Source organism: Cetorhinus maximus, chromosome 6, assembly GCF_964194155.1.
Source record: "Cetorhinus maximus chromosome 6, sCetMax3.hap1.1, whole genome shotgun sequence".
Lineage (NCBI taxonomy): Eukaryota > Metazoa > Chordata > Chondrichthyes > Lamniformes > Cetorhinidae > Cetorhinus > Cetorhinus maximus.
The window spans coordinates 115,098,243-115,125,783 of record NC_135884.1 but is presented as its reverse complement, the minus strand read 5'-3'; the positions used below and the strand labels follow the sequence as shown (position 1 = coordinate 115,125,783).

The 27,541-nt window shown below is 42.5% G+C and overlaps 1 protein-coding gene across 5 annotated transcripts in view; it reads left to right on the top strand.

The window, feature by feature from the left end:
- phkb (phosphorylase kinase, beta) overlaps positions 1–27,541 on the top strand; it is a 270,585-nt gene that overhangs the window by 135,093 nt on the left and 107,951 nt on the right. For all 5 annotated transcript variants that reach the window (XM_078544342.1, XM_078544340.1, XM_078544341.1 and 2 more), the window contains 3 exons: positions 5,863–5,920; positions 13,413–13,490; positions 25,419–25,577. In XM_078544342.1, the coding sequence (XP_078400468.1) occupies positions 5,863–5,920; positions 13,413–13,490; positions 25,419–25,577 (295 nt within the window). The remainder of the gene's footprint in view (positions 1–5,862; positions 5,921–13,412; positions 13,491–25,418; positions 25,578–27,541) is intronic.

The window sequence follows — 27,541 nt, the reverse complement described above, 5'->3', positions numbered from 1 at the left end:
AAAGGTTAAAATGGTCAAAAAATGAATGTGTGCTTGGAAGCCGACTCCAACCTGCCAACTTCCAGCTTTTTACCAAAGCAGGACAAGGAGCAGACAGCCAATCCAGGTGGTGGGTTGGTATTTTAAATAGCATAATGAGACTGAAAGCCTCAGATTTAACTTGAGTAAAAAGTGACTTTTTTATACAACCAGAATATTTACGATAACTGAATCTGCACCCCCAAAGCATGTCCTTGTTTGTAAATATTGTAAATAGCGAATTAGGCATGAAAGATTCCAACGTGTCTCAGCTGTTGTTTCTGAGCTTATGAGTGTTGCATCTAGGGACAAACACCGACTCACAGTGTTGTGATCAGCACATCTTCAAATTGTTTCTGAAAAATCCTAACATTCCTAACACTTTTGGAAATTTTTGTGATATTTATCACCGCTAAGGTTTATTTTGTTTTTAAAAATCAATAGAATTATTTATATCCAATGACTCTTAATTTAATTTTCTCATTAGAATCCCCATTCTTCTTGATAATTGCAAACCAAGGTGAGCAAACATTACAGAGGTTGTTCCTGTTATTAACTTTTTAAAATCACACTGATGAATAAAATGTGAACTTGGATTTTTTTTTTACTCATTCATGGGATTTGGGCTTTGCTGGCTTGGGCAGCATTTATTGCCCGTGCCTAGTTGCCCTTGAGAAAGTGGTGGTGAGCTGCCTTCTTGAACCGCTGCAGTCCACGTGGTGTAGAAATAGTGTTGTTAGGAAGGGAGTTCCAGAATTTTGACCTAGCGACAGTGAAGGAACGATAATATATTTCCAAGTCAGGATGGTGAGTGACTTGGAGTGGAACTTCGAAGTGGTGGCGTTCCCATCTATCTGCTTGTACTTCTAGATGGTAGTGGATTTGGAAGGCGCTGTCTTAGGAGGCTTGGTGAATTCCTGCAGTGCATCTTGTAGATGGTACACACTGATGCTACTGTGCGTCAGTGGTGGAGGGAGCGAATGTTTGTGAATGTGGTGCCAATCAAGCGGGCTGCATTGTCCTGGATGTGTCAAGCTTCTTGAGTGTTGTGGGAGCTGCCCTCATCCAGGCAAGTGGAGAGATTTCCATCACACTCCTGACTTGTGCCTTATAAATGGTGGACAAGGTTTGGGGAGTCAGGAGGTAAGTTCCTCGTCGCAGGATTCCTAGCTTCTGCCCTGCTCTTGTAGCCACAGTATTTATATAGCTAGTCCAGTTCAGTTTCTGGTCAATGGTAACCCCCAGGATTTAGTGATACTAATGCCATTGAAAATCAAGGGGCTATGGTTAGATTTTCTCTTGTTGGAGATGGTCATTGCCTGGCACTTGTTTGGCGTGAATGTTACTTGCCACCTGTCAGCTCAAGCTTGGATATTGTCCAGGTCTTGCTGCATTCGGATATGGACTGCTTCAGTATCTGAGGAGTCGCGAATGGTACCGAACATTGTGAATCCTCAGCGAACATCCCCACTTCTGACCTTTTGATGGAAGGAAGGTCATTGATGAAGCAGCTGAAAATGGTTAGGCCGAGGACACTACCCTGAGGAACTCCTGCAGTGATGACCTAGAGCTGAGATGACTGACCTCCAACAACCACAACCATCTTCCTTTGAGCTAGGTATGACTCCAACGAGTGGAGAATTTTCCCCCTAATTCGCATTGACTCCAGTTTTGCTAGGGCTCCTTGATGCCACACTCTGTCAAATGCTGCTTTGATGTCAATGGCCGTCGCTCTTACCTCAACTCTGGAATTCAGCTCTTTTGTCCATGTTTGAACCAAGGCTGTAATGAGGTCAGGAGCTGAGTGGCTCTGGCGGAACCCAAACTCGGGCTTCAGTGAGCAGTTAATTACTAAGCAAGTGCCACTTGATAACACTGTTGATGATCCCTCCATTACTTTACTGATGATGGAGAGTAGACTGATGGGGCGGTAATGGGCCCAGTTGGATTTGCCCTGATTTCTGCGTACAGGACATACCTGGGCAATTTTCCACATAGCCGGGTAGATGCCAGTGTTGTAGCTGTACTGGAGCAGCTTGGCCGGGGACCTGGCAAGTTCTGGAGCACAAGTCTTCAGTACTATTGCTGGAATATTGTCAGGGCCCATAGCCTTTGCAGTATCCAGTGCCTTCAACCGTTTCTTGATATCACATGGAGTGAATCGAATTGGCTGAAGACTAACATCTGTGTTGCTGGGGACCTCCGGAGGAGGCTGAGATGGATCACCCACTCGGCTTCCTGGCTAAAGATTGTCGCAAATGCTTCAGCATTATCTTTTGCACTGATATGCTGGGCTCCCCCATCATTGAGGATGGAGATATTTGTGGTGCCTCCTCCTCCAGTAAGTTGTCTAATTGTTCACCACCATTCACGACTGAATGTGGCATGACTAGAGCTTAGATCTGATCTGTTGGTTGTGGGATTGCTTAGCTCTGTCTATCGCTTACTGCTTATGCTGTTTGGCACGCAAGTTGTCCTGTGATATAACTACAGGTTGACACTTCATTTTTAGGTATGCCTGGTGCTGCTCCTGGCATGCCCTCCTGCAAACCTTATTGAACCAGGGTTGATCCCCTGGTTTGATGGTAATGGCAGAGTGGGGTATATGCCAGGCCATGAGGTTACAGATTGTGTTTGAGTACAATTCTGATGCAGCTGATGACACACACTGTCTCATGGATGCCCAGTCTTGAGTGGCTAGATCTGTTCAAAATCTTTCCCATTTAGCACGGTGGTAGTGCCACACAACATGATGGAGATTATCCTCAATGTGAAGGCGGGACTTCACCTCCACAAGGACTGTGCAGTAGCGGGACAGGTAGGTAAAGTGGTTAAGAAGGCATTTGGGACACTTGCCTTTATTAGCCGAGGCATAGAATATAAGAGCAGGGAGGTTATGCTGGAACTGTATAAAACGCTGGTTAGGCCAAAGCTAGAGTATTGCGTCCAGTTCTGGAATCTGCATTATAGGAAGGATGTGATTGCAATAGAGAGAGTGCAGAGGAGATTTACCAGGATGTTGCCTGGGCTGGAGAGTTTTAGTTATGAGGAGAGATTGGATAGACGGGTTATTTTCCCCAGAGCAGAGGAGATTGAGGGGGGACATGATTGAGGTGTATAAAACTATGAGGGGCATAGATAGGGTCGACAGGAAGGAACTTTTCTCCTTGGTGGAGGGATCAATAACCAGGGGGCATAGGTTTAGAGGGGATGTGAGGAAGAATTTTTTCACCCAGAGGGTGGTGGGAATCTGGAACTCTGCCTGAAAGGATGGTAGAGGCAGAAACCCTCATAACATTTAAGAAGTATTTGGATGTGCACTTGCGATGCCATGGCATACAAGGCTATAGGCCTAGTGCTAGAAAATGGGATTAGAATAGTTAGATACTTGTTTGACCGGCGCAGACTCGATGGGCCGAAGGGCCTTTTTCTGCGCTGTAGACCTCTGTGATTCTATGATACTGTCATAGACAGATGCATCTGTGGCAAGCAGGTTGGTGAGGATGAGGTCAAGTATGTTTTTCCCTCTTATTGGTTCCCTCACCACCTGGCGCAGATCCAGTCTAGCAGCTAGGTCCTTTAGGGCTTGGTCAGCAGCGGTGCTACCGAGCCACTTTTGGACATTGAAGTCTCTCGCCCAGAGTACATTCTGCACCCTTTCCACCCTCAGTGCTTCCTCCAAGCGGTGTTCAACATGGAGGAGCACTGATTCATTAGCTGACGGAGGGCAGTACGTGGTAATCAGCAGGAGATTTCCTTGCCCATTTTTGATCTGATGCCATTAGGCTTCACAGGGTCCGGAGTCGATGTTGAGGACTCCCAGGGCAACTCCCTCCCGACTGTATACCACTGTGCCACCATCTCTTCTGGGATGGAGGTGTCTGGGACATTATTTGTAAGATATGATTCCATGAGGATGACTATGTCAGGCTGTTGCTTGACTAGCCTGTGAGACAGCTCTCCCAATTTTGGCACTAGCCCCGGATGTTAGTAAGGAGGACTTCGCAGTGTTGATAGGACTGAGTTTGCCATTGTCATTTCTGGTGCCTAGGTCAATGCCAGGTGGTCCATCCAGTTTCTTTCATTTTTTTGAGACTTTGTAGCGGTTTGATACAACTGAGTGGGTTCCTAGGCCATTTCAGTGGGCATTTAAGAGTCAACCACATTGCTGTGGGCCTGGAGTTACATGTAGGCCAGACCACGTAAGGACAGCAGATAACCATTAGTGAACCAGATGCATTTTACAACAATTGACAATGGCTTAATGGTCATCATTAGACCTTTAGTTCCAGATTTTTGTTGAATTCAAATTCCACCACCTGCCTTGGAACCCGGGTCCCCAGAGCATTACCCTGGGTCTCTGGATTACCAGTCCGGCGACAATACCACTGCCTTATCGCCTCCGCTAGCCCACTAATAGTCAATAATTATATGTGAAACTCTTGTTTTCCAGGCAAATAAATATAAGTGCCATTGTTGTAGCCTTAGTTCTAAGTTTTCACATTAAACATAGTAACAACTCAATATTGTTTGTTTAAGCTATGGTGGATCAGCTGATTGCTTCCTGCTGCTCATTTTCAATTTCAAAAATGTTTATATTTAATTTTAATTTTGGACTAACTTCTGTCCAAATCTAGACCTGTATTTTATGAAAATATATTTTCTCCTATCCTCATTATTTAAAATAGTTCAAACTTGATGTTTAATTTATAAAAGTTGAAATTTTAGGAATAATATCTGCTTTATCATAATAAACAGCTTACACCTGAGCTATAATCATTTCTAAATGTATTGTTAAAAGAAAATGTCAGCAAGAGCTGTTATGATCCATGTAGAGGCCGATAACTTTAAAAAAAGTAATTCAAACTATCATCTGACAACTGAAAGCATGCCACGGCAGGATTTTATATTTTAAGACTTTTATTTTGACAGTCTAAAACCACTGTGATTAAACACTTTTTTTTAGGAAACTTATACTTTAAACTGCAGAACAGAACTTCCCCCTTTTACTGTGAACACAATTGAAAACTCACTTCACAGGCGTATTTCACACTGTCCCTTAAGCAGTCACTCAATTTTTCCAGACCCAGTCCAAAGTGATTCTTAGCTCCCGAGGACTTACTTCCCTTCTTTTCCTTTCCCAGCCTGGTAACCTTTAGCCCCAGAATTGTCTTTTACGGTAAGAGTTTTTCCTGGAGTTTCTCCCTCAACCATATGACAGACAAATCTTTCAGTCTCATTGCAAATCCTCATGGATTTGGTCTTTTCGATCCAAGTCCGAGCTCCCACCTGCATTCCTGTGCGGTGAACCATAGAGACTTCCAGCTTCTAGCTGCTCCGTCTCCTAGATCCTGGCAGACCACATGCATCTGTGAGTTTCAGGGATATCTTAGAAACCCTTCCCCGTTCATAGACCATCTCCATGGCAATGTGAATCACATGGGCCTTGTATCCATATAGAAATGCTGATCAGCTATTCTTTAGATCCAAATTTTATTCTATCTTGGAATTACTGTTACTGTTTACAACTTGACATTCTCAACACCCTCCTGGGATTTTGGAGACTACCAGCCTAACCACTGTGTACACAGATGCTATTGCCATTGTCTCCAAGTGTGAACACCTTTCATCTTCTTCCCAGCAAAACAATCTGAGCCTTCCTTTAATTTTTAACAGCCCACTCACCCAAGCCTATTGTCGGGCAGACTTCAAAAAAAGTCATATTACCCCCTTCATTTTACCCTAAATTAAGGACACAGCCTCAAAACATAACAATCTGATAAACCTCATGCTTGTAACACACTATTCATTAATTTAAAATATTTAAATTATTTTCTTTTCTAGCTGTTCGATGGCATTGAATGTGAATTTCCCCTGTTTTATATTTACTTGATAATTGACGGTGAGTAGAACTTGCAGTTTCTCTTATTTGAAAATAAATTCTTGATTTATTGTATGGTATGTGTCACTTTCAGATTCATGTTGGACCAGAAATATATAGTTTACGTTAGATTACTGGGATTGTTCTACAAAGAATATAAGCAATGTTAAAACTTGAAAGTAGCAAATCGAATTGATTATTCCCAGTGTTTCCAAGCATAATTTTAGCTATGGTTTATGATGTAAAATAGGTGATTGATTCAACCACCATTATGCATTTTCCCAATTTTGATTTCTGTTGGCTGGGATTGGGATACAGATTCAATAATACCCTTCAAAAGGGAATTGGATATGTACTTGAAGGAAAAAAAAAGTTGCAGGGATACCATGAAAGAGCGGTGATTGGAGCAAATTGGATTGCTCTTCAAAAGCCAGCGCAGACTCAATAGGCCGAATGACCTCTTTTTGTGCCGTACCAATCTATGATTCAATATGATTCACAAATGATAGAGGAAAACCTATTCACTTTGCGTGAATAATCTAAAAATGGCTTAAGTATGGTCTCATAAATAGCAAGAACACTGATGCTCTATTCATCATATAAATTGAAGATTTAAGTGATAGTAAGCATGTATTTTTATTTGTTCTCAAGGTATGGGTGGCATCTTTCCTGTTACCCTAAGAAATTGAAATGCTGCCACCCTTACGATGATTGTGCTACCACAGTGGCATTACAGAATAATTTCAAGGACTTAAAGGCAAGGAGGAGGTGGTTGGCATATTTTCTTGGCAGTGATCATTGCTTAACACTTCTGTGGAGTGACTGTGATCTGCACTTTGTCAGTCTGTGCCTGGATGTTGTCCAGGTTCTGCTGAAGGTGCTGATCATCACCTACCATTCCTTCCTCAACTGACAAATCAATACTCTTTCATGTTGAATATACTTTGGATAAAGTTCCGAGGGAAACAAGGGCAAAGAGTACAGTCTGGATGGGATACTTCTATGTTTACCACCAAAATCTGCTTGTTATTGTTCATTACTGACTAATTGGCCAAGGCTTTGTTTGAGATTTCATGGGGTTTAAAGTTACACTAAGCTGATGTTGGCTGTCTGAAGTGACCATATTGGATTGTTATTTGACTAGACTGTGGGACAGCATTCTCAGCTTAGACTTCGATTGACTAAATGTTAACCAAGAGGACTAATGCAGAATCGACTGCACTGGTATTATCTTAACCTGATGCCTAAATCACTGCTTGTAGCTCCAGCGTCTAATTATTTTGCTGTTCCACTTTATAGCCTTTTTTTTAGTTGAGCCATTTGCTGTGAGAGCATTGAGAGTCAACCACATATACAAAGTGATTGTATATAGGCCACACCAGGTGGGGAATTGCAGGTTCCTCTCCTTGAACAACATCAGTAATTCAGTTGGATTTCATGGTTGGTTGTCTGGTTGGCATGGTGGGATTTGAACTCATAACTAGTCCAGTACTATGATTGCTAAGCCACCATACCCATGTCTTTTTTTATTCATTCAGGGGATGTGGGCTTCGCTGGCTGGGCCAGCGTTTATTGCCCATCCCTAGTTGCTCTTGAGAAGGTGGTGGTGAGCTGCCTTCTTGAACCGCTGCAGTCCATGTACTGTAGGTACACCCACAGTGTTGTTCGGAATGGAGTTCCAGGATTTTGACCCAGTGACAGTGGAGGAACAGTGATATATTTCCAAGTCAGGATGGTGAGTGACTTGGAGGGGAACTTCCATGTGGTGGTGTTCCCATCTATCTGCTGCCCTTGAACTTCTAGATGGTGGATGTCGAGAGTTTGGAAGGTGCTGCCGAAGGAGCCTTGGTGAATTTCTGCAGTGCATCTTGTAGGTGCTACGCACTCTGCTACTATGGTCGATGGTGGAGGGAGTGAATGTTTGTGGACTTGGTGCCAATCAAGCGGGCTGCTTTGTCCTGGATGGTGTCAAGCTTCTTGAGTGTTGTGGGAGCAGCACTCATCCAGACAAGTGGGGAGTATTCCATCACACTCCTGACTTGTGCCTTGTAGATGGCGGACAGGCTTTGGGGAGCCAGGAGTTGAGTTACTCGTCGCACCATTCCTAGCCTCTGACCTGCTCTTATAGCCACAGTATTTATATGGCTAGTCCAGTTCAGTTTCTGGCCAATGGTAACCCCTCCTCAGGATGTTAATAGTAGAGGATTCAGCGATGGTACTGCCATTGAATGTCATGGGGCAATGATTAGATTATTTTTTGTTGGAGATGATCATTGCCTGACATTTGTGTAGTGCGAATGTTACTTGTCACTTGTCAGCCCAAGCCTGGATATTGTCCAGGTCTTGCTACAGTTGGACATGGACAACCTCAGCATCTGAGGAGTCATGAACGGTGCTGAATCATCAGCAAACATCCCTACTTCTGACCTTATGATGGAAGGAAGTTCATTGATGAAGCAGCTGAAGATGGTTGGGCCGAGGACACTTCCCCGAGGAACTCCTGCAGCAATGTCCTGGACCTGAGGTGACTGACCTCCAACAACCACAGCTATCTTCCTTTGTGCTAGGTATGACTCCAACCAGCGGAGAGTTTTCCCCTGATTCCCATTGACTCCAGTTTTGCTGGGGCTCCTTGATGCCAGTCTGTCAGATATTGCCTTGACATCAAGGGCAGTCACTTTCACCTCACCTCGGGAGTTCAGCTCTTTTGTCCATGCCTGAACCAAATCTGCAATGCGGTCAGGAGCTTAGTGGCCCTGACGGAACCCAAATTGGGCGCCAGTGAGCAGGTTATTGCTAAGCAAGTGCTGCTTGATAGTACTGTTGATGACCCCTTCCATTACTTTACTGATGATGGAGAGTGGACTGATGGGGCGGTAATTGGCCGGGTTGAATTTGTCCTGCTTTTTGTGTACAGGGCATACCTGGGCAATTTTCCCCATAGCCGGTTAGATGCTAGTGTTGTAGCTCTACTGTAACAGCTTGCCTACAGGCATAGCAAGTTCTGGAGCACAAGTCTTCAGTACTATTGCCAGAATATTGTCAGGGCCAATAGCTTTTACAGTATCCAGTGCCTTCAGCTGTTTCTTGATATCACATGGAGTGAATTTAATTGACAGAGCAGCATATCTCAGTAACTGAATACCTTGATTGTAAACCACAGTATGATCTGCGTGTACATGTGCTACTAAATTCTTGCAGAAGTATATGTTTAAAAGATATTTATTGCCACAATAAAGAGACTTTCAAGATGCCTCATAGTATTTAGTTAGCATTTCATACTTGTTAGTTAAGAAGTGTATTACACCATGACAATACAAACAAATAAACTAACACTAATTTGCTGTAATAACATCTTTGGGGGAAGTTAATAGTCTAAATAAGTTCAAGGCAGAGGAATTTTCCTTTTGCCTTAAAAGTTACTGCTATGCAGTCTGCAAACATAGAATATTACAGCAAAGAAGGAGACTATTCAGCCCATTAAGGCTGCACAAACTCCTTTGAAGAATGATCCAGTTAGTCCCACTCCTCGAATCTTTCCCAATACCCCAGTAATTTTTTATCCTTCAAATATTTATCGAATTCCCTTTTGAAGGCAAGTATTGAATCTGTATCCGCTTCCTTGTCAGGCAGTTCATTTCCTAACTATTTGTGGTATGAAAAAGTTTTTATTCATGCCACCTCTGGTTCTTTTGCTGCTCACCTTAAACCATTTCCTTCTTGTTATTGACTCTTCAGCCATTAGAAACAGATTCTCTTTATTTACCCTATCTAAACCCTTCATGATTTTAAACATCTCTATTAAATCTCCTATTAGTCTTCTCAACTCTAAGGAGAACAAACCTAGCTTCAATCTATCCAAGCAAATGTAATTCGTCATACTGGGAACCATTCTATAAATTTTTCCATACCCTCTCCAAAGCCTTCACATCCTTTTTAAAGTGCGGTGCCCAGAATTGAACACAATACACCAGCTGGGTCTGAACTCGTGTTTTTAATGTGGGGTTCGCATAATTTTCAGGCTTCTGTACTCTGTGATTCTATTTATAAAGCCTAAGATCCCATATGTTTTATTAGCCGATTTGTTAACCAGCCTTGTCACCTTTAACAATTTGTGACCAAACACCCCCAGTATCTCTGCTCTTTTAACCCCTTAAAAATTGAACCATGTGTGATCCTGCCTCATTCTTCCTACCAAAACGTCTCAAGGGCAATTAGGGAATGACCTTAAATGCTAGCCTGTGTTATGATCCTGGACCAGACCCACAAATGTTTGGTACAATCGGGTTAGGGACTAGATACTTTTTGTTTAAAGTAGACAAAGTTTGATATTCAAGAAACTTGCTAAGAGAATAATGCCACGAGATTCCATTTGAACAAACAAAAATAAACTTTACTATACAAGGTCAGAAAGATAAAAAAATTTAAAATATCCACCTTACGGTCCTGCATTCAGGGTTAATATGGGGTACATGCGAATTAACAGGCAACTGTGGTCGAACACACTACACTGCACAATAAATAGCAGATGCGACCAAGACAGATTCCATGGATTTCTCAACAACTCACCCAGACGTCAATGAACACTGTGAATGAACCAATCTTGTTGAAACTCTATCTCTCTCACGAGGGATTCCAGTCTTCACCTTCGAAGGTTTAGCCTTGGCATACTCTCCAAACATCGCTCTGACTCAGACTGCCTCAATGACTGCATACCTCCCAAGGTTTCAGTCTCGTCTCCTGAGATTCCGTTCTCCTGGATTCTTGAGTCTGCTCTCCAGCACCAACTCATGCGCACAACCTCAGTTCTTCGGCTGCGCAAAGTGGAATACTATCGCTCCAAAGGGGTACCTTTGCCCACAGGGCCTTCAGCACAGAGTTACCAATTTTCTCCTGGCGCCTTACATCTTCAGGGCTTCTCCTGAGCCCTCCAGTCTGCCAACCATTGCCCTTTTTCTGCTTGGAGCCTCTTACCCTGCTCCTCTCTCTTTCTTCCTTAGGAAGGATATTATTTCCAAAGAGGGAATGCAACGAAGGATCACCAGACTTGCCCCCACAATGAGAGAGGTGATCTCATTGAAACCTACAAAATGCTTAAAGAGATAGACAGGGTAGATGCAGGTAAGATGTTTCTCCTGGTTGGGGAATCTAGAACCAGAGGAGACAATTTTAAAATAAGGGGGAAGCCACTTAGGACCGAGATGAGAAGATTTTTGTTTACTCAGAGGGCTGTGAATCTTTGGAATTCTCCACCCCACAGGGCTCTGGAAGCTCAGTCATTGAGTATGTTTAAAGCAAAGATTGACAGATTTCTAAATACCATTGAGATATGGGCATAGTGTGGGAAAAAGCCATTGAAGTGGATGATCAGCCATGATCATTTTGAATGGTAGAGCAGATTCGATGGGCTGAATGGCCTACTCCTGTTCCTATGTTCCTATGGGACCTCTCCCTCTCCCTGCCTGGAACTGTCCTTTAGGATCTCTCCCTGTCCCCTCTCCCTGCCCCTTGTCCAGTACTCCTCTTTTGGGACTTCTACCTGTCCCCAACCTAGGAATCTTCTCGACTATGGCGCTCCACTCCGGTCTTGATCTGGTTTTTGTGCCATTTCATTTCTACATAGGCGCACTGAGCCCATCCTCAGCCCAATAAACTACAAAATGTCAGTCTGCACATGCGCTGCCCGCTCCCAATCCGCGCACGTGTAGAACTCCCAAGACCTCACTCGTCAGCAGGGTAAGCCCGGATCTCATAACACTCATACATTTCTGCATTGGATTTCATCTGCAATTACACCAGCCTGTCAATGTCCTCTTGAAGCTTATTCCTATCTTCACTTGTTTCCTCCACTTCCAAGTCATTAATGTAAACCAAAACAGCAGTGGCTCCTGGTACTGAACTTTGGGAATGCCATTGTATACCTTCCTCCAGTCCCAAAACAAGCCACAACAGTCTGATTTCTATCCGTTAGCCAATTTTGTAATCATGCAGACTTTTTTTATTCCATGGGCTTAAGTTTTATTGAGAAGCCTAATATGTGGTACTTTATCAAACAGCTTTTGAAAATCCACATATACAACATCAACTACACAGTCCTCAGCTCTCTATTGCATCTGTGCAAAGTGTGATTTTAGCTCTTGATGCTTACTGTCCATTTCCTTAATTTCATCCCAAATACCTTTTTTAAATGACACAACATATGATCTTTGGAATGTTGTATATTGTGTCAACAAAGTCTTTTTTTTTACTTTTTATTATATTGATCCTCATGATCTAGACTTTGGTAGAGTAGACTTGTGGTTTCTTGCACACTTAAGGGGAGGCGGTGGCATAGTGGTATTGTCACTGCACTAGTATTCCAGAGACTAGGGCAATGCTCTGGGGACCCGGGTTTGAATCTCACCACCTCAGTTGGTCAGTTTGAATCCAATAAAAATCTGGAATTAAAAGTCTGATGATGACCATGAAACCATTGCCGATTGTTGTAAAAACCCATCTGGTTCACTAATGTTCTTTAGGGAAGGAAATCTGCTATCCTTGCCTAGCCTGGCCTACATGTGACTCCAGACCCACAGCAATGTGGTTGAAACAAATGCCCTATGAACGAGGGCAATTAGGGATGGGCAATAAATGCTGGCCTAGCCAGCCACATCCCATGAATGAATAAAAAAAAATCACCTGAGGATGTTGGGTATAAAAGATAAAATCCAAAAGTTTCAATGAAGTGTTAGAGAAGTGGGAGGTGAAGTGTTGTTATAGTTTTTGACTAATGTCATTGTTGTTATTTATTGTTAATATATCTTGTTCAATATAACTATATTTAAGGTTTCATCTGGAAGAAGTTGAATATCATGTGATCATCTATTTCACATAAAGTTAATTTAAATTATTTGAGTGAATTAGTTTGTTTTAAGTACTGATGTCTGAAATGTATTTGGCAGAGTAATGTACATGGTTTGAAAGCATCACTGTGGGCAATTCATTCATACAGTCACCTTACATTAATCAGAAAATTAAGGAGGTGTAATGTCTAGGTCTTTAAACCAAATGTGCACTTTTTCAAATCTCAGGAGATTTGTGAACTTGTATTCATGCATCATTGTGTTGTTGCTATGGAAGGTATTGAGTTTTATTGATTTGTGAGACCAATCTGTGGTATTATTTATTGGTTAAACAATGTGATATTTGTTTTTTCCTTTCACTATAAATATATAATAATTTCACCATGTTAAATAGTAAGTAATTTGGGACATTAGAGTCTTGTCTCTACACACAGGTTCCTATGTTAAATAGATCTCTAAAACACATTATTTGAAAAGTATTTAACAAGCATGATGTTGTCACGGCTAATGTTTAATATATCTTTATTGAATGTTGCATAAAAAGTATAGAATTATATGCAATGAATACAAGTATTAAGTAAGTTAAAGGGGAAGTTGGTAAAACTATTATAGGAGAGTAAATGTTTTTTAGAAACCGATTCTAAAAGGTAATAATAACTTTGTTTCTACAGGGGTATTTAGGGAAAAACCTGATCAAGTGAAAGAATACATGGAGCTCCTTGAACCATTGCTTCAACATTCATATGATGGTAAGGGAAGCACTTTATGTTCCCCACGATCATATTCGAGCAAGATACAGTTTACTATTTTACTTATAAGCTTTTGGAGTGTGCAAGGAAAAAATTGTAAGCAATTCTGATGCGTGTTGGATACAAATGTTTTGTTTCTGAGATTACTTTATAACTAGATCAATTATTCTTGTTTGTCCTGGTTGTACATAAGATAACAGCCTAATGTGTATCCTGTAAGTTAGAGAGTTCATAAAAATGCTATTTTATGCACCGCAGGGTCCCCACCAACACAAACACACTTCTTATTTGTAAACCCTATGTGAAATTAAGCATTCTTGCTTGTGACTACAAGAGGTTGGTCTGTTAATCCATTAATAAAATATGGGACAGGGAAAGATTTTTCAAAATAACTGAATTTCACAAACACAATTTGTTTGGGTAAAAACAAAATACTGCAGAAATCTGAATAAAAACAGAAAATGCTGGAAAAGTTCAGCAGGCCTGGCAGCATCTGTGGAGAGAGAAACAGAGTTAACATTTCAAGTCCGTGTGACTCTTCTTCAGAGCTGATTTGTTTGGAGTTCGCTTCAATGGAAAGTTAAAAGAAGCTTCTCTTAAAAAGTGAGTCGTTGAAGTTTTATTTGTGTCTGGCCTTCCTTTGCAAGACCTGCTAGGCTATGTATCGTGTGTAGCTGTGTTTCCCTTCAATTGGACTCTGGGGAGGCTCCCATCCTCCATTTTGTTTCTCCTCACAGTTATGAATCTGATTAAATTTACTTCTTAATTTTCCACATTGCTGTTCATCCATTTTCTGACTGCTCTGGAGCTCTCATTTTATAGAGACTCTGAACCTGCTACCAATGTACTGATAAAATTTCTAATTTCATTTTAATAATTGTCTTATTAAGATGAGGATAGCACGGTTCTCCATTTACGGCACCCAATCTCAGCATTATGTACTCCCAGATTTAGCTTTGTCTAGATGTAAATTAAATTTTTCATTAGTTTGCCCAGAAATGTGTTTACCTAGAACGTATTGCATTCGACTATATTTTCAATTTCCTATGCCAGTCAGTATGATCTCTTTAAGTGAAGTTGCCAACATGTGCTGAATTCTGTACAGTTTTCTATTTGTTGCAAATGTGCATACACCAGAAGCTATATTGAAACTGCCCAAAATAATGTCATATTAAAAGTTTTCTTACAACTAGTGAAGAAAGCAAACTTTCATCCAGTCAGATGAATTGAAAGTCACCGTAATTTTCTTTTACAAACATGAAGCCCAATGTGCTTTCATGATTGCCTAATAAAAGAGTTTAATTCCTTACTTTGTTGTATAAATCTACCTGAATATCTAAATTGTAGCATTGGGGCAAAAAAATCAAGGAAAACTGAAGGAGAATGCTCAGTTTACATTCAATAGTACTGTTCGATTCAAGTCAGTATCTGAGAAGCGAGTGGGTTAAAACCACTATTATGTAATTCAGCTCTTCTTTTTGTGCAGTTTATGATCTCTACACTATATCTTGATCATTCTGTTAGTGAAGTTATTCCCAATGATGCACTCCCATTTCACCAGGGAAAGGGCCTAAACAACCAGTCCTCCACTGTGGTTGCCAGATTTGCAATCATGCTTAAATTTAGCTTGCTGAGAAAATTATGACATCTAAGAAGTTGATCTGACAGTGCTGTGTTCCAGCTCATTTATGCTAGGTCATTAGTATGTCTGGTTTCAAGGAGAGCTCCCAGCAGTGTTTTCTTGTGTAATAACTTCACTTTGGATGAAAAGAATCCAGCTACTGACTCATATAAAGCAATTAATACAGTACATTGTAATTCTGTTAAACATGGCAGATTCATTATTTATTGGTAAACTGGCTTAAAGCCATGGTGATGTTTTTCACTTGATCAAGGGCCAAAACTGTATGGAGAGGACATTTCTCTGCAACTGTTGCACCCTGCTACTTGCAACAAGGAGAATTCAGCTAAAAGTGGTGATTCATCTATAATTTTGCACCAGAAAATTGAACTTAGAATATAAAACTCACCTTTATAGAAGATTCAAATTTATCTTCATGTTGACAAAAGCTGAACAGATTTTTTACCATGCAAGTAACTATATTACTTATCCAAAATAATGATGAATTAATTCCAGTGCCTGTTCTTCGCCCCAAAGATTTGAGATTTAGTTTCAAGTGCAAAAACCTGCTATGGTACAATCTGGGAACTCCTAGCTAGTACAGCAACAAAAATAGAATTTGAACCCAAGTGTTTAATTTACTGGAAAAACAATAGAGAGTGATATTGATTCATTATAATTCCTCCCATCTGTCTGCTTTATGCTTATCATAATTTTTCTTGCTATGTCTCAGATCCCACCCTGTCCTTTAGCCCGTTATACTTCTTTTTCACACTTTGAATCTAACTTCCCTCCCTCATTTCCATATTGTTTTTCTCTTTTAATAATACTGCTGCTTCCTGCACTTGATCTCACAAAGAAAAATATTCAAGGTTGATTGCAGTCTATAGAGCTGTACCATCTGTTCTAACATTTAGCAACTTGAAAGTTACAAATGATGGTGATAGACTGCTTTAAATTCCACAAAGGAAGCTGGGATGCTGCACTTACCAAGATGATTCATTGTAAGAACAAAAGCAGGGGAGCAACATTATTTTATAGTGTCAACTAAAATGAGTAAATGGAAACATGACGGACTAAGGACGATCTGAGCTACATGTGGAACTTGCAGAACAAGAAAAATGGCTACCTGTCAGGAGAGTAGGTCACGTACTCAACCCCCCGCAAATAACGTGTGTTATTGCGTTGTATATATACTATTCCTTTGAAAATGAAGAGAGATAAAACATGATTCCTTTTGTGATGTACATTATCTAATTAGCCTGGTAGAACTGATTAAGATATTTGAGCAACCAATCCATCCTGCCTTTAAGAAAATCACTTTCAAGTTAAATCCCATTTCAGAAATATTTTGAGTAATGAATGAAATAATATATTTAACATAATGCCTACAACCTCATGTAGACCCAGTTTGTGTCACCAGAAAACATTCAGCTATGAGGTTACTCAGTGAGTGGCTATGACAAATCAGTGGACTGGATTTCCCAGCTCTCTGGAGATGGGCTGGCCTTTGATGGTGTCTCACATTGGAGGCAACCTCTTCCTGCAGCATCAATCGCAGCCACCTCTATTGGCGGCACTTAGACCCCCCTGATTGGCAAACAGCTCTGGGAGGCAGGCTATCATCCTCAATTGGATGTGGTCCCAGCAGTGGCCTCTTAATGTGGGAAACTGTGAGATTGCCAATCTTGGCAGGAAGGAAAGAAAAGCTGAATATTCTTTAACTGGAGGGAGACTGCAGAATGCTGCAGTACAGAGGGATCTGGGTGTCCTTGTACATGAATTACTGAAAGTTAGCATGCAGGTACAGCATGAAATTAGGAAGACAAACGGAATGTTGACCTTTATTTAAAGGGGGATGGAGTATAAAAGTAGGGGAGTCTTGCTACAACCATACAGGGCATTGGTGAGACCATACCTGGAGTATTATGTCCAGTTTTGGCCTCCTCATTTAGGGAAGGATATACTTGCATTGGAAGCAGTTCAGAGAAGGTTCACCAGGCTGATTTCTGAGATGAAGGGGTTGCCTTATGAGAAAAGGTTGAGGAGGTTGGGGCTATATTCATTGAGGTTTAGAAGAATGAGAAGTGATCTCATTGAAACATATAAGATTCTGAGGGGGCTTGAAAGGGTAGATGGTGAGAGGATGCTTCCTCTTGAGGCAGAATCTAAAACTAGGGGACATGGTTTAAAAATAAGGGCTCTCACATTAAAGATAGAGAGAAGAGGAATTTCTTCTCTCATGTGGTTGTTCGTCTTTGGAATTCTGTTCCACAGAGAGCAGTGGAGGCTGGGTCATTGAATATATCCAAGGCTAAGCTAAACAGATTATTGGTTGACAAAGGAGTCAAGGGCTCGGGGGGCACGGGGAGGAAAGTGGAGTTAAGGCTGCAATCAGATCAGCCATGATCTTGTTGAAAGACAGAGCAGGCTGAATGGCCTACTCCTGTTCCTATTTCTTATGATCTTATTACAGAAACATGGGGAAGGCTTTTCTTTCCGAGGTTAGGAAACTGACCTTGAGACCACATCCAGGCCCCAACCCTGCCCAGGGGCAGGGAGTGGGGCATCGGGAGTTCGAGTTCCAGCCTGGGATTTTTGCAAAGGCAGGCTGCTTATTTTCTGGAGGGCAAGTTGGACGGCCAGTTAGCAACCACAGGTGCAAGAATGCAGATGGCTGTTGAAGTGCGGGTCCCATTTAATCACTGTTTGCAAGAGAAAATGCAGGCATCAGGGATCAAAGAAGAGAGGCAGAGGCCTGGGACCTGGGCAGTGCTGGCACTTGATTTTCTGATATTTGAGGTCCTTCTGAAGACAATGATGGCGGGGAGGGAGGCGGGGGGTTGCTCTTTCTGGAGAATGGAAGCAGAAAGTCACCCTCCCAAGCAAAGCTAACATGGCTGCAAGCGTCTGACACTGTCAGCAGCAGAAGTATGCTGCTTAGGAACTAGATCCAGTGCCAGAAAAGGTGCAGTGACCTTCTTCTCTCTGGCAAGATGAGTGCAATGCCAATCACTGGTGACAGATTTCTGGGTAGTCAATATGACGCCAGATATGCGAGCTTCCATTTTTTGATGGTAAAACTGGAAAAAAGGAAAGAGGTGGTGAAGGGAAGCAAGTGTCATTGAAGGGGGACAGTGAAACCTCTGATTCATTGGCAGTCAGAGTGTCCTAATTCAAGACTGTGTCTTCAATGGAAATGTTCTCACAGGCAGCTTAAAGTCAGTCCCAGACCATCCATCCTCCAGGATTAGAAGAGCTCAGCTCAAATGTGCTTTGATCAAATGATGCCTGTTGATGATGGCATCCCAGGTGTTGTGCATCAGGCCGTGCCACCTCCTTATACAGCTGAGGCACCTCTGCCTTTTGCATTGCTCTCCTCCTCCTCCTCCACCTCCTGCTTTTCCTCTTCCTCAGATGCGCTGTTTCATTCCAGGGCCTCACCCTCTTCAAACTCAACACCTCTCTGAAGGGCCATGTTATGGAAAGCGCAGCAGAACACCACAAGGCATAAGACATTTGCAGAGTGTACTGCAGAGTGCCACATGACCAGTCCAGGCACTAGAACCATAGCTGCAGAAGCCCAATTTTGAAAAGGCAGGCAGAATGCATAGGAAATGAGGAGATGGCTGAAAGGTTAAACAGATATTTTGTGATTGTCATCAAAGTAGAAGACAAAATTGCATAGCAGATGTAGAGTATAACCAAAGGGCTAATGAGATTGAGGAAAGTTAATATCAGCAGAGAAAAAGAATACACTTAAGGGACTAAAAACCAGCAAATTCCCAGGGCCTGGTAGCCTTTATCCAAAAGAGATTCTAAAAGAGATAGCTGCAGAGACAGGGAATGAACTGGTTATGATGCCATGAATTTAGGGGTCATCTGATTCAGGAACGTTTCAACTGAGCCCCTCTGACCCAGCGTGAAGGGCATGAAATGGTACACATTCTGAGCTGGCCGTGCCACCACCTCCATTGAAGACACAGCCTGGCACATGTAAGCTCTTACTGCCAATGAAAGGTGCAGATCTGCCAGGAGATTTTGCTGTAACTATTGAGGAACACCTCATACCTCTTCCTGTCCTGCCATTACACGTGTGGCTTCAAGTGTCACTACTAACACTGTACTCAGAAAGGAGAACAGTGCATAGATACAGTAAGGTAACACCCCTGTGATCTACTCAGTGCTCTGCGTGACGTGGTAGCCTCCACGCTCGGTCACTTTTACGTGGCGTTCCACTTGTGGCCTCGGAGGAGGTGGAGGCAGCCTGCTCACCTGTCTTAGCTTGCAGCTGAGATGTATGTGGTCCTTGTTGTGGAGGTGTCTGTGGGGACATCTTCAGAGACTGCTACACTTCCACCATTACAGGAACAGCCTCCGTCACCTGAGCCCTGCTGCACAGATGTTCCTTATGTCAGAGAGGCTAAGAAGGCTGTAGATGATGATGGCACCCTGTGTGGGGTGGCACCCTTATCCTCCTCGGTGACATCCTCAGCCCTTGGCTGGTGCTCCGGATGGTTGGAGGAGAGCACCAGCTGGAGCACAACTAGCATTTCCTTCAAACATCTCTGCTTGACCACTGCCACTTGACTGCTGCATGCATTCTGTGTACACCAGTGTGCAGTTCCAACATGTGCTGCTGCATACAGCTTTCCCAAAGGTTGGCCGTTTTTGCCATGGATGAGCTCATGTCCTCAAATCTCTGAGCCATGGTGAAATACATGAACTGAATGGACTCTTACATTCTCAGTCCCTGTACCTCGCACTGCATCTGGGAACTCTGATATCTGGGAGGAATCTGCTGCGGTTGGTTGAGGTAGAAACTCCTTTTCAGTGACATCTGAGACCTTGCATCTGTGCCCAGCTCAGCATGGCTGTGTCTGTTCACTATCCTCTGAGGGGTCTGCCCAAAGCTGCCTCTGCCTTTGGCACCTCCTCCTGTACTCTAGTGACATGCTACTCACCCAGTGCGACCCCTGTTTAAACGTGCGTGAGGTGAGTGTACTTGCACTAGGGGCTGGTACGCTTGTAAAATGGAACTGTGCTTCTTCTAAGCTTGGCTGGTCATCTTGGTCCGGTGATGGTGAGGGAGTAGGTCTCCATGGGTGAACATGAGAGTTAGCCTTGCAGTGCAGAAGTCTCTGCCGTGCTGAGGATTCACAGTGCAATTAAGTGTTTGGCATGGTGTCGGATGGAGTGAAGTGAAATGCACCCCCTTAATAAGTACATAGCTCTTTGTAATCACCATTTCCACCATGAGTGTCAATTTTGAAATAACTGACTTCTTTGTGGTCTATGAAGCTGGCTATTTCCATCACTTCTGCCTCCATTGATGTGATGATATGAAGGTGGAGTACCCCTGTACTCATTTCAGCCCTCTTTTGGGCATTATGTGCCTGTTTCTCCTGTAAGGACCAAAAGACAGAGAAGGCACTGTTGCCAATGCAACTTCTTCAATTCATTGGAAGTGTGTGTAGCAGCGGTGAGAGGTCCTTAGCAGCTCTATGGCTGTGAGCCATTCTATGGGTTGATAAGTGGCCTGTGCACACACTCTTCCCATGTTCAGGAGCAGCATATGCCCTGAGGCTCCTCAGCTTGTGTGTGTGCTGGAGGGTGAATGCCCAGAAACCTCCAATGAGGGTTAGAGTTAACACTCACCTTGCCTGAGCATATCAGGTTATTAAACCTATTCCTGCACTAGATTCAAGTTCTTCTGACCACATTTCTGCCTGATTGAGTGCAGCTCCAACAACACTCAAGAAGCCTGACAACATCCGGGACAAAGTAGCCCGCTTGATTGGCACCCCTTTCACAAACATTCACTCCCTCCACCACCGACGAACAGTGATAGCCGTGTGTACCATCTACAAGATGCACTAAAGAAACTCATCAAGGCCCCTTAGGCAGCACCTTCCAAACCCACGACCTCTACCTGAAAGTTGCCCTCCAAGCTACTCACCATCATGACTTGGAAATATATTGTCGTTCCTTCCCTGTCACAGGGTCAAAACCCTGGAACTCCCTCCTTAACAGCACTGTGGGTGTACCTACACCACAACAACTGCTGTGGTTCAAGAAGGCAACTCACCACCACCTTCTCAAGAGCAATTAGGCCAGTGATGCCCACATCCCATAAATGAATTTTTAAAAAATTCAAGTTCTGACTGTACTGATGCCCATCCATGCCTGTTTGGTCTGGCAGAGTGGCCTCCTCCTGCCACCTCTGGGAAGAGGACCTCCTTCCACCCCCTCATTGCCCCCAGCATCACCTCCAGGTTTGCTCCTGAAAATCAAAGGGCTGCCCTGCCCTGGGTTCCAAGCCTCTGGCTCTCCTGAGACGTTGTGGAAATGAAGATTTCCGTGATTCTTCACTATACACATAGCAGTGAAACAGCAGTGTTATGAAAACCAAGCTTACCTTGATGTTGAGAGGGAGGTCAGGAACTTCAACTCCCGACGGGCCTTGGAGCTTTTGTGCATGCACAGACCAGGAGCAGGCTGCACATGCGCAGATCAGTATTTTTACGTTCTTTTACGTGCTCTAATTTAGTTCTCAAACTGGGGTCCATGGACTTTTGGTAGCCCATAGAGACTATCAGAGAGTCCAAGAAATACAGTAAAATGAGAGGGACTCATTACTGGTGGTGCCCCAGTGGTAGAAATGCTACAATACCAGGCAACGAGTCAGCGATATTCTAGTACAGGCAGGCCAGTAAACAGGAGAGGTTGGAAGAGGGTTACACTTGAAACATTGGCAGTGTTTCCAATAGGAGCCATCAAACCTATTCCGGTTCCAGGAAGTGCAGGAAGGTCATGCAGTGATGTATACAACAGATATGTTGCTGATCCTATCAGGTTATCTTTTATCTGAAGAAAAGAAGAGTTTTCACATCATCAATCACACCAATGTTCGGTATATTGTACAACCCTGGGAAAATTTCATGTAAGTTCCTTTAACGGGATACTAATGAACTTTACATTCAGAAATGTACATGTGCAAGGAATTTATGTTGTTATAATTTAGATGGGAGATTGCTAATCCATTTGAAAACGGGTCTTTCAACCAAAAATGTTTGAGAATCCCTGCTGTAATTCCTCAGTTTTGGCGCAATCTCTTGACAGGAGTTTCGATTGTGTTTTGCTATTGCAGCTGATTGCTTCCACACTGGGTGTCCTTATATTTTTATGCTCTTGTGTTTGTGCAACTCTTTGACCCAGTTGATGCTATGCATAGATAATTTTGCCCTCTGCACAGTTACCTCAGATTAAATTCAAAATGCTACTTGACTTCTGATGCTGATTCTCTGGCCTTGGCACATTAGTCTCAGCAGCCGCATTCACTCTGTATACCATATAATATGGTAGTTCCCTGTGTTCCTGTGCCAACACTGCACTAAGATTATTCAATGCTCCCAAACACTTAGAATACCCTCCATTGCTTCTAGTGGCCAGCTGCATCCAATATCTTAGCCTCCCTAATGTTTTTGAACCTCAGTAACCCCTCCCGAGAGCAACTACAGCCCTTCTTCACGAATATTTGCAGACCTCAAGTTCCAGTCTTACCAAACGATCCAACTCATCATTCGTCCTATGGCTGTTCACAGGGTCCAACTGCCTTCTTTTCATTCCCTCAAGTTGTTTGAATGACAAGACCGCAGCTTTTCCTGGACGTTAGCCACTACAAGCACTTAACCCCCATCTCCTATCCTCTGCTGCTGGTGTCATGCCAATCAGAGACTCACACCTGACACCCTCTCTTCTAACTTTAGCCCCATTTTATCTCTTGCCTGCATATGTTTCAGGGATGGGGGAATTTAGTTACGAAGTTAGGTTGGAAAGGCTGGTGTTCTTCGAGCAAACCTTTGGATTGAGGGGAATTTTGATGGAGGAATGCAAGATATAACAAGCTTAGATATGGTAGACAAGGAAAAACCCTTCCCATTATCTGATGGCAAATGACTAAGGTGTGCAGATTTAAGTTTTGAGGCAAGAGATGTAGCAGGAATGTGAGGAAGAACATTTTTATGCAGAGTGTGGTAATAACTTGGAACTGGCAGTGAAAACAATCAATAATTTCAAAAGGAAATTGAATAAGCACTTGAAGGAATTAAACTTGGAGGCCTACGGATCCGCATGGGGAGCGGAACTGACTGGATTGCTCTGCGGGGAGCCAGCATGGACTCAATGGGCCAAATGGTCTCTTTCTATGCTGTAAATGACTCGCTAACTCTATGTTCCTGTAGCTCTCAGAAATCCACCAGCCCCCACCTCCAGTTTGGATACCTACCTCTAACCCAGTACTTGTTTATTTCTATCTTGCTGCGTGCATTTGAAAAAAGTAGGCGATAGAAATTAAGTACACAAATTAAAGCACATATGAAAGAATACAGAGAAAGGTTTTGAGACATACCAAAGAAAAGAGTTACAAGAAGCAGAGGCTTTTAGAAATAGTAAAGGAAAGATTTAGAGACAAGTGAACACAGAAGCCACAACAAGTAAATTCTGTCAGAGCCATAGAGAAAGGGGGAAAAAATCTGAAAGACAAAACAGATAGTCAGAGGGACACAAAAATTGGAATGGGCAAGAAAGAGAGTAACAGTTACAGGAAGTGAAACAATTTTCATTTTAGTTCATGAGCAATTTTACACGAGATGAACCAGTTTTATTTTTAATGAGTGTATTTCAGCCGTTCACAGCAGTTAGTCTTTAATGTACTTTATCTTGGAGACACATTGCACTTTTATCGTGTGCTGACATAATGTTCCTGCTTTTATCAAGATGGAATAAGAGTACCATCTACAAAATAAATTTGCAGGGATGTTTTTTGCTATTGAAGGAACGTCATCGAGTGTCAGTTTCTTATGAGAGTGGAATATTTCAATAAACTTAAATTCAGTACAGGCAACTGGTTTAGAGAGATTGTTCTAAGTCAAAGATTTCAAACTGTCACTCTGATTGACTTTACATATTGTATGTATCATAATCATGCATTCTGCTGTGGCATATTGCTTCGTTCTGGTTCTTCATTATTTAATTTGTAAATAAAGATCAAGGTAACTTAGCAACAACAACTTACATGCGTATAGTGTCTTAAATGTAGTAAAGTGTCCAAGGCACTTCACAGGAGCGCATAAACTAATAAAGTCTGGTTTAGTGGATGATATTTCTGCTTTCCATTTGTAGGAGGAGCCTAGAACTAGGGGGCACAGTTTCACAATAAGGGACCTACCTCCCATTTAAGTTGGGTGTTGAGGAGGAATTTCTTCTCTCAGAGGGTTATTAGCGTTTGGAATTCTCTCCAACAGCGGGCAGTAGAGGCTGAGAGATTGAATATATTCGAGGCTGAGTTAGACAGATTTTTGATTGACAAGGGAGTAAAGGGTTATGGGGGACAGGCAGGAAAGTGGAATTAAGGCCACTTAGATCAACCATGATCTGGTGGAGCAGGCTGCTCCCATTTCTTATATTCTTTCAAATTAGTAGGAGAAGTAGTGAGAATCTTGAGTAAATTCCAGTATGCAGTATAATTGCAAAATATTGCTGACAAAAAAAGGCACGCTGTCGAAGCTTTTTGTCTTGCACTCATCAGGACATACACAAGAATACCAAATTACAGAGGGAACAACAATTTGTCTAGGCATTTTGCCTTTTCAATTAAACTGAAGGTTGGGGGGCACTGAATCCTGGTGCATTCCCCATGGCACGTCTCAACCAATCAGAGTCAACCTTCTCTTTGAGAATTTAAACAAAAGCTTTGGGATAACTGTTCCCCAGTGTATGCTCCATGGCAGCACCAATCAGAGTCCACTTGCCAACCAATCGGCACCCTGTTCTCATGCAGTCCTGATGGGTGCAAGATGAAAAACTTTGACAGCATGTCACTTTTTCAGCATAACTCGGTTCTGTACTACCAAGCGACTAATTGAAAAATATATTAACTGTCCATCTTGTCAATTGTAATCATGCAATATTACAGATCATAATCTAAAATGTATTCCAGATAATAAATTAAGATAAGAAAAGTTAAAGAGCTGTATTTGAAACTCTAAATTGTAATAGTTATCAGTGTTATTTTATTTTAAAATGCAATTGTAAATTCTATTCAATTGAAATTAACCTGGTTAGTTGAATAACAAAAGAAGTATGAAAATGAATTTAAATCTTCCCTTCACACCCCCACCACCTGACAGATTCTTAAAAATTTGACTACTTTATATTTTACATATGGATAAGGTTTTTCAGTTTTGGGATATTAATGAGTTTTGTGATACAAATGCATAACCTGTTTCTATTCCTTAACCCTACAGGTTTTGCCATTGTACCAAAGTACTATTATGTGCCGGCCGATTTTATTGAATTAGAAAGGGCAGCACCTGGCAGCCTAAAGCGTTTTCCTAGTAACTCTGGACGTGACGGAAATCTTTTCTTATGGGGACAGGCCTTATATGTAATTGCAAAGCTGCTTGGTAAGTAAAATAATTTTATTAACTAAAGCAATTAAATTAGAAGCCAGCAGCAACAACTGTATTTATACAGCTTCTTTAATGTAGAAATAAAGTCCCAAGATGATTCACAGGAGTATAAGGAAAACTTAACACAACCAAAGCAGCAGCAGCGATTAGAAAGGATATTAAAAATCTTAGTGCAAGAGGAGTATTGGTAAGGAGGGTCTTATAAGGAGGAGAGGGAGGTAGAAGAGTTTGTGGAGGGAATTCCACAATACCTGACCTAGGTAACTGAAAATATAGCTTTCCATTAATAGGGCAAAAGGTGGGGGATATACAAGAGGCCAGGGACAGAAGAATGGAGAATATGGCAGGGGTGTGGTACCACTGATTTATGTTTTGAAGAAAGATGGTGTTAAGACCATATCCAGTTTTAAACACAAGGATAAGAATCTCAAATTTGAGATACAGCGGTATACAGAGCCAATATAAGTCAGCAAGAACAGGAGTAATGAGTGAACAAGACTTGGTACAGGACAGAATTCAGCCAGCAGAGTTTTGGATGAATTCAAGATCACAAAGAGTGGCGGATTAAAGGTGGGAAAGGAGAACATCAGAATAACCAAGACTATAGGCGACAGAGGTATTGAGGTGGGGGCAGGCAACAGTAATGTGCAATTGAAGTGTGTGGTCTTTGTGATGGAGAGGTTGTGGAGTTGAAAACTCAGCTCAAAATGACGCCAATGCTGAGGTTGCAAACATTGTTGTTCAGCCTGAGTGAGCCACTGATAGTGGAATGGAGTCAGGGATGGCTGAGAGGAAAAGGCTTTGATCTTTCCAGTGTTTAGCTAGAGAAAATAACGGCTGATCCAAAACTGAATGTTGGGCAATCAGTCTGATAGTAGAAGCAGTGGATGGTTTGGGTGAGGTCATGGAGTGAGAGAGCTGGGGTCATTGGTGTACGTATAGAACCTGATCCTATGTTTCTGGATTATGTTACCAAGGGGCAGTAAGTAGTTGAGAAAGAAACTAAAGATGGATCTTTGAGGAGTTTTGAGGTGATTTTGTGGGGGTGGGAAGAGAAATCATTGTTCATGTTCTGCTATGATCTTAAATATAAGCAGACAATGGGGGTGTGATAGATTTTATCAAAGGCTGTGCTAGTTCCAAGAGGACAAAGAGGGATAATGCACCAGCCACAGAAGATGCAATTGTGTCTTTCATCAAGGCTGTTCTGTTGACCATTATATTTTTTTATTATTCATTCACGGGATATGGGCTTCGCTGGCTGGGCCAGCAATTATTGTCTATCCCTAGTTGCTCTTGAGAAGGTGGTGATGAGCTGCCTTCTTGAACCGCTGCAGCCCTGTGCTGTAGGTGCACCCACAGTGCTGTTAGGATGGGAGTTCCAGCATTTTGACCCAGCGACAGTGAAGGAACGGCGATATATTTCCAAATCAGGATGGTGAGTGACTGGGAGGGGAACTTCCATGTGGTGGTGTCCCCATCTATCTGCTGCCCTTGTCCTTCTAGAGGTAGTGGTTGTGGGTTTTGAAGTGCTGTTGAAGGAGTCTTGGTGAATTCCTGCAGTGCATCTTGTAGATGGTACACACTGCTGCTACTGTGCATCAGTGGTGGAGGGAGTGAATGTTTGTGGATGTGGTGCCAATCAAGCAGGCTGCTTTGTCTTGGATGGTGTCAAGCTTGTTGAGTGTTCTGGGAGCTGCAGTCATCCAGGCAATTGGGAAGTATTCCATTACACTCCAGACTTGTGCCTTGCAGATGGTGGACAGGCTTTAGGGAGTCAGGAGGTGAGTTACTCGTTGCATAACTCCTAGCCTCTGACCTGCTCTTGTAGCCACAGTATTTATAAGGCTAGTCCTGTTCAGTTTCTGGTCAATAGTAACCCCCAAGATGTTCATAGGGGGCTCCTTGGTGCCACACTCGGTCAAATGCTGCCTTGATGTCGAGGGCAGTCGCTCTCA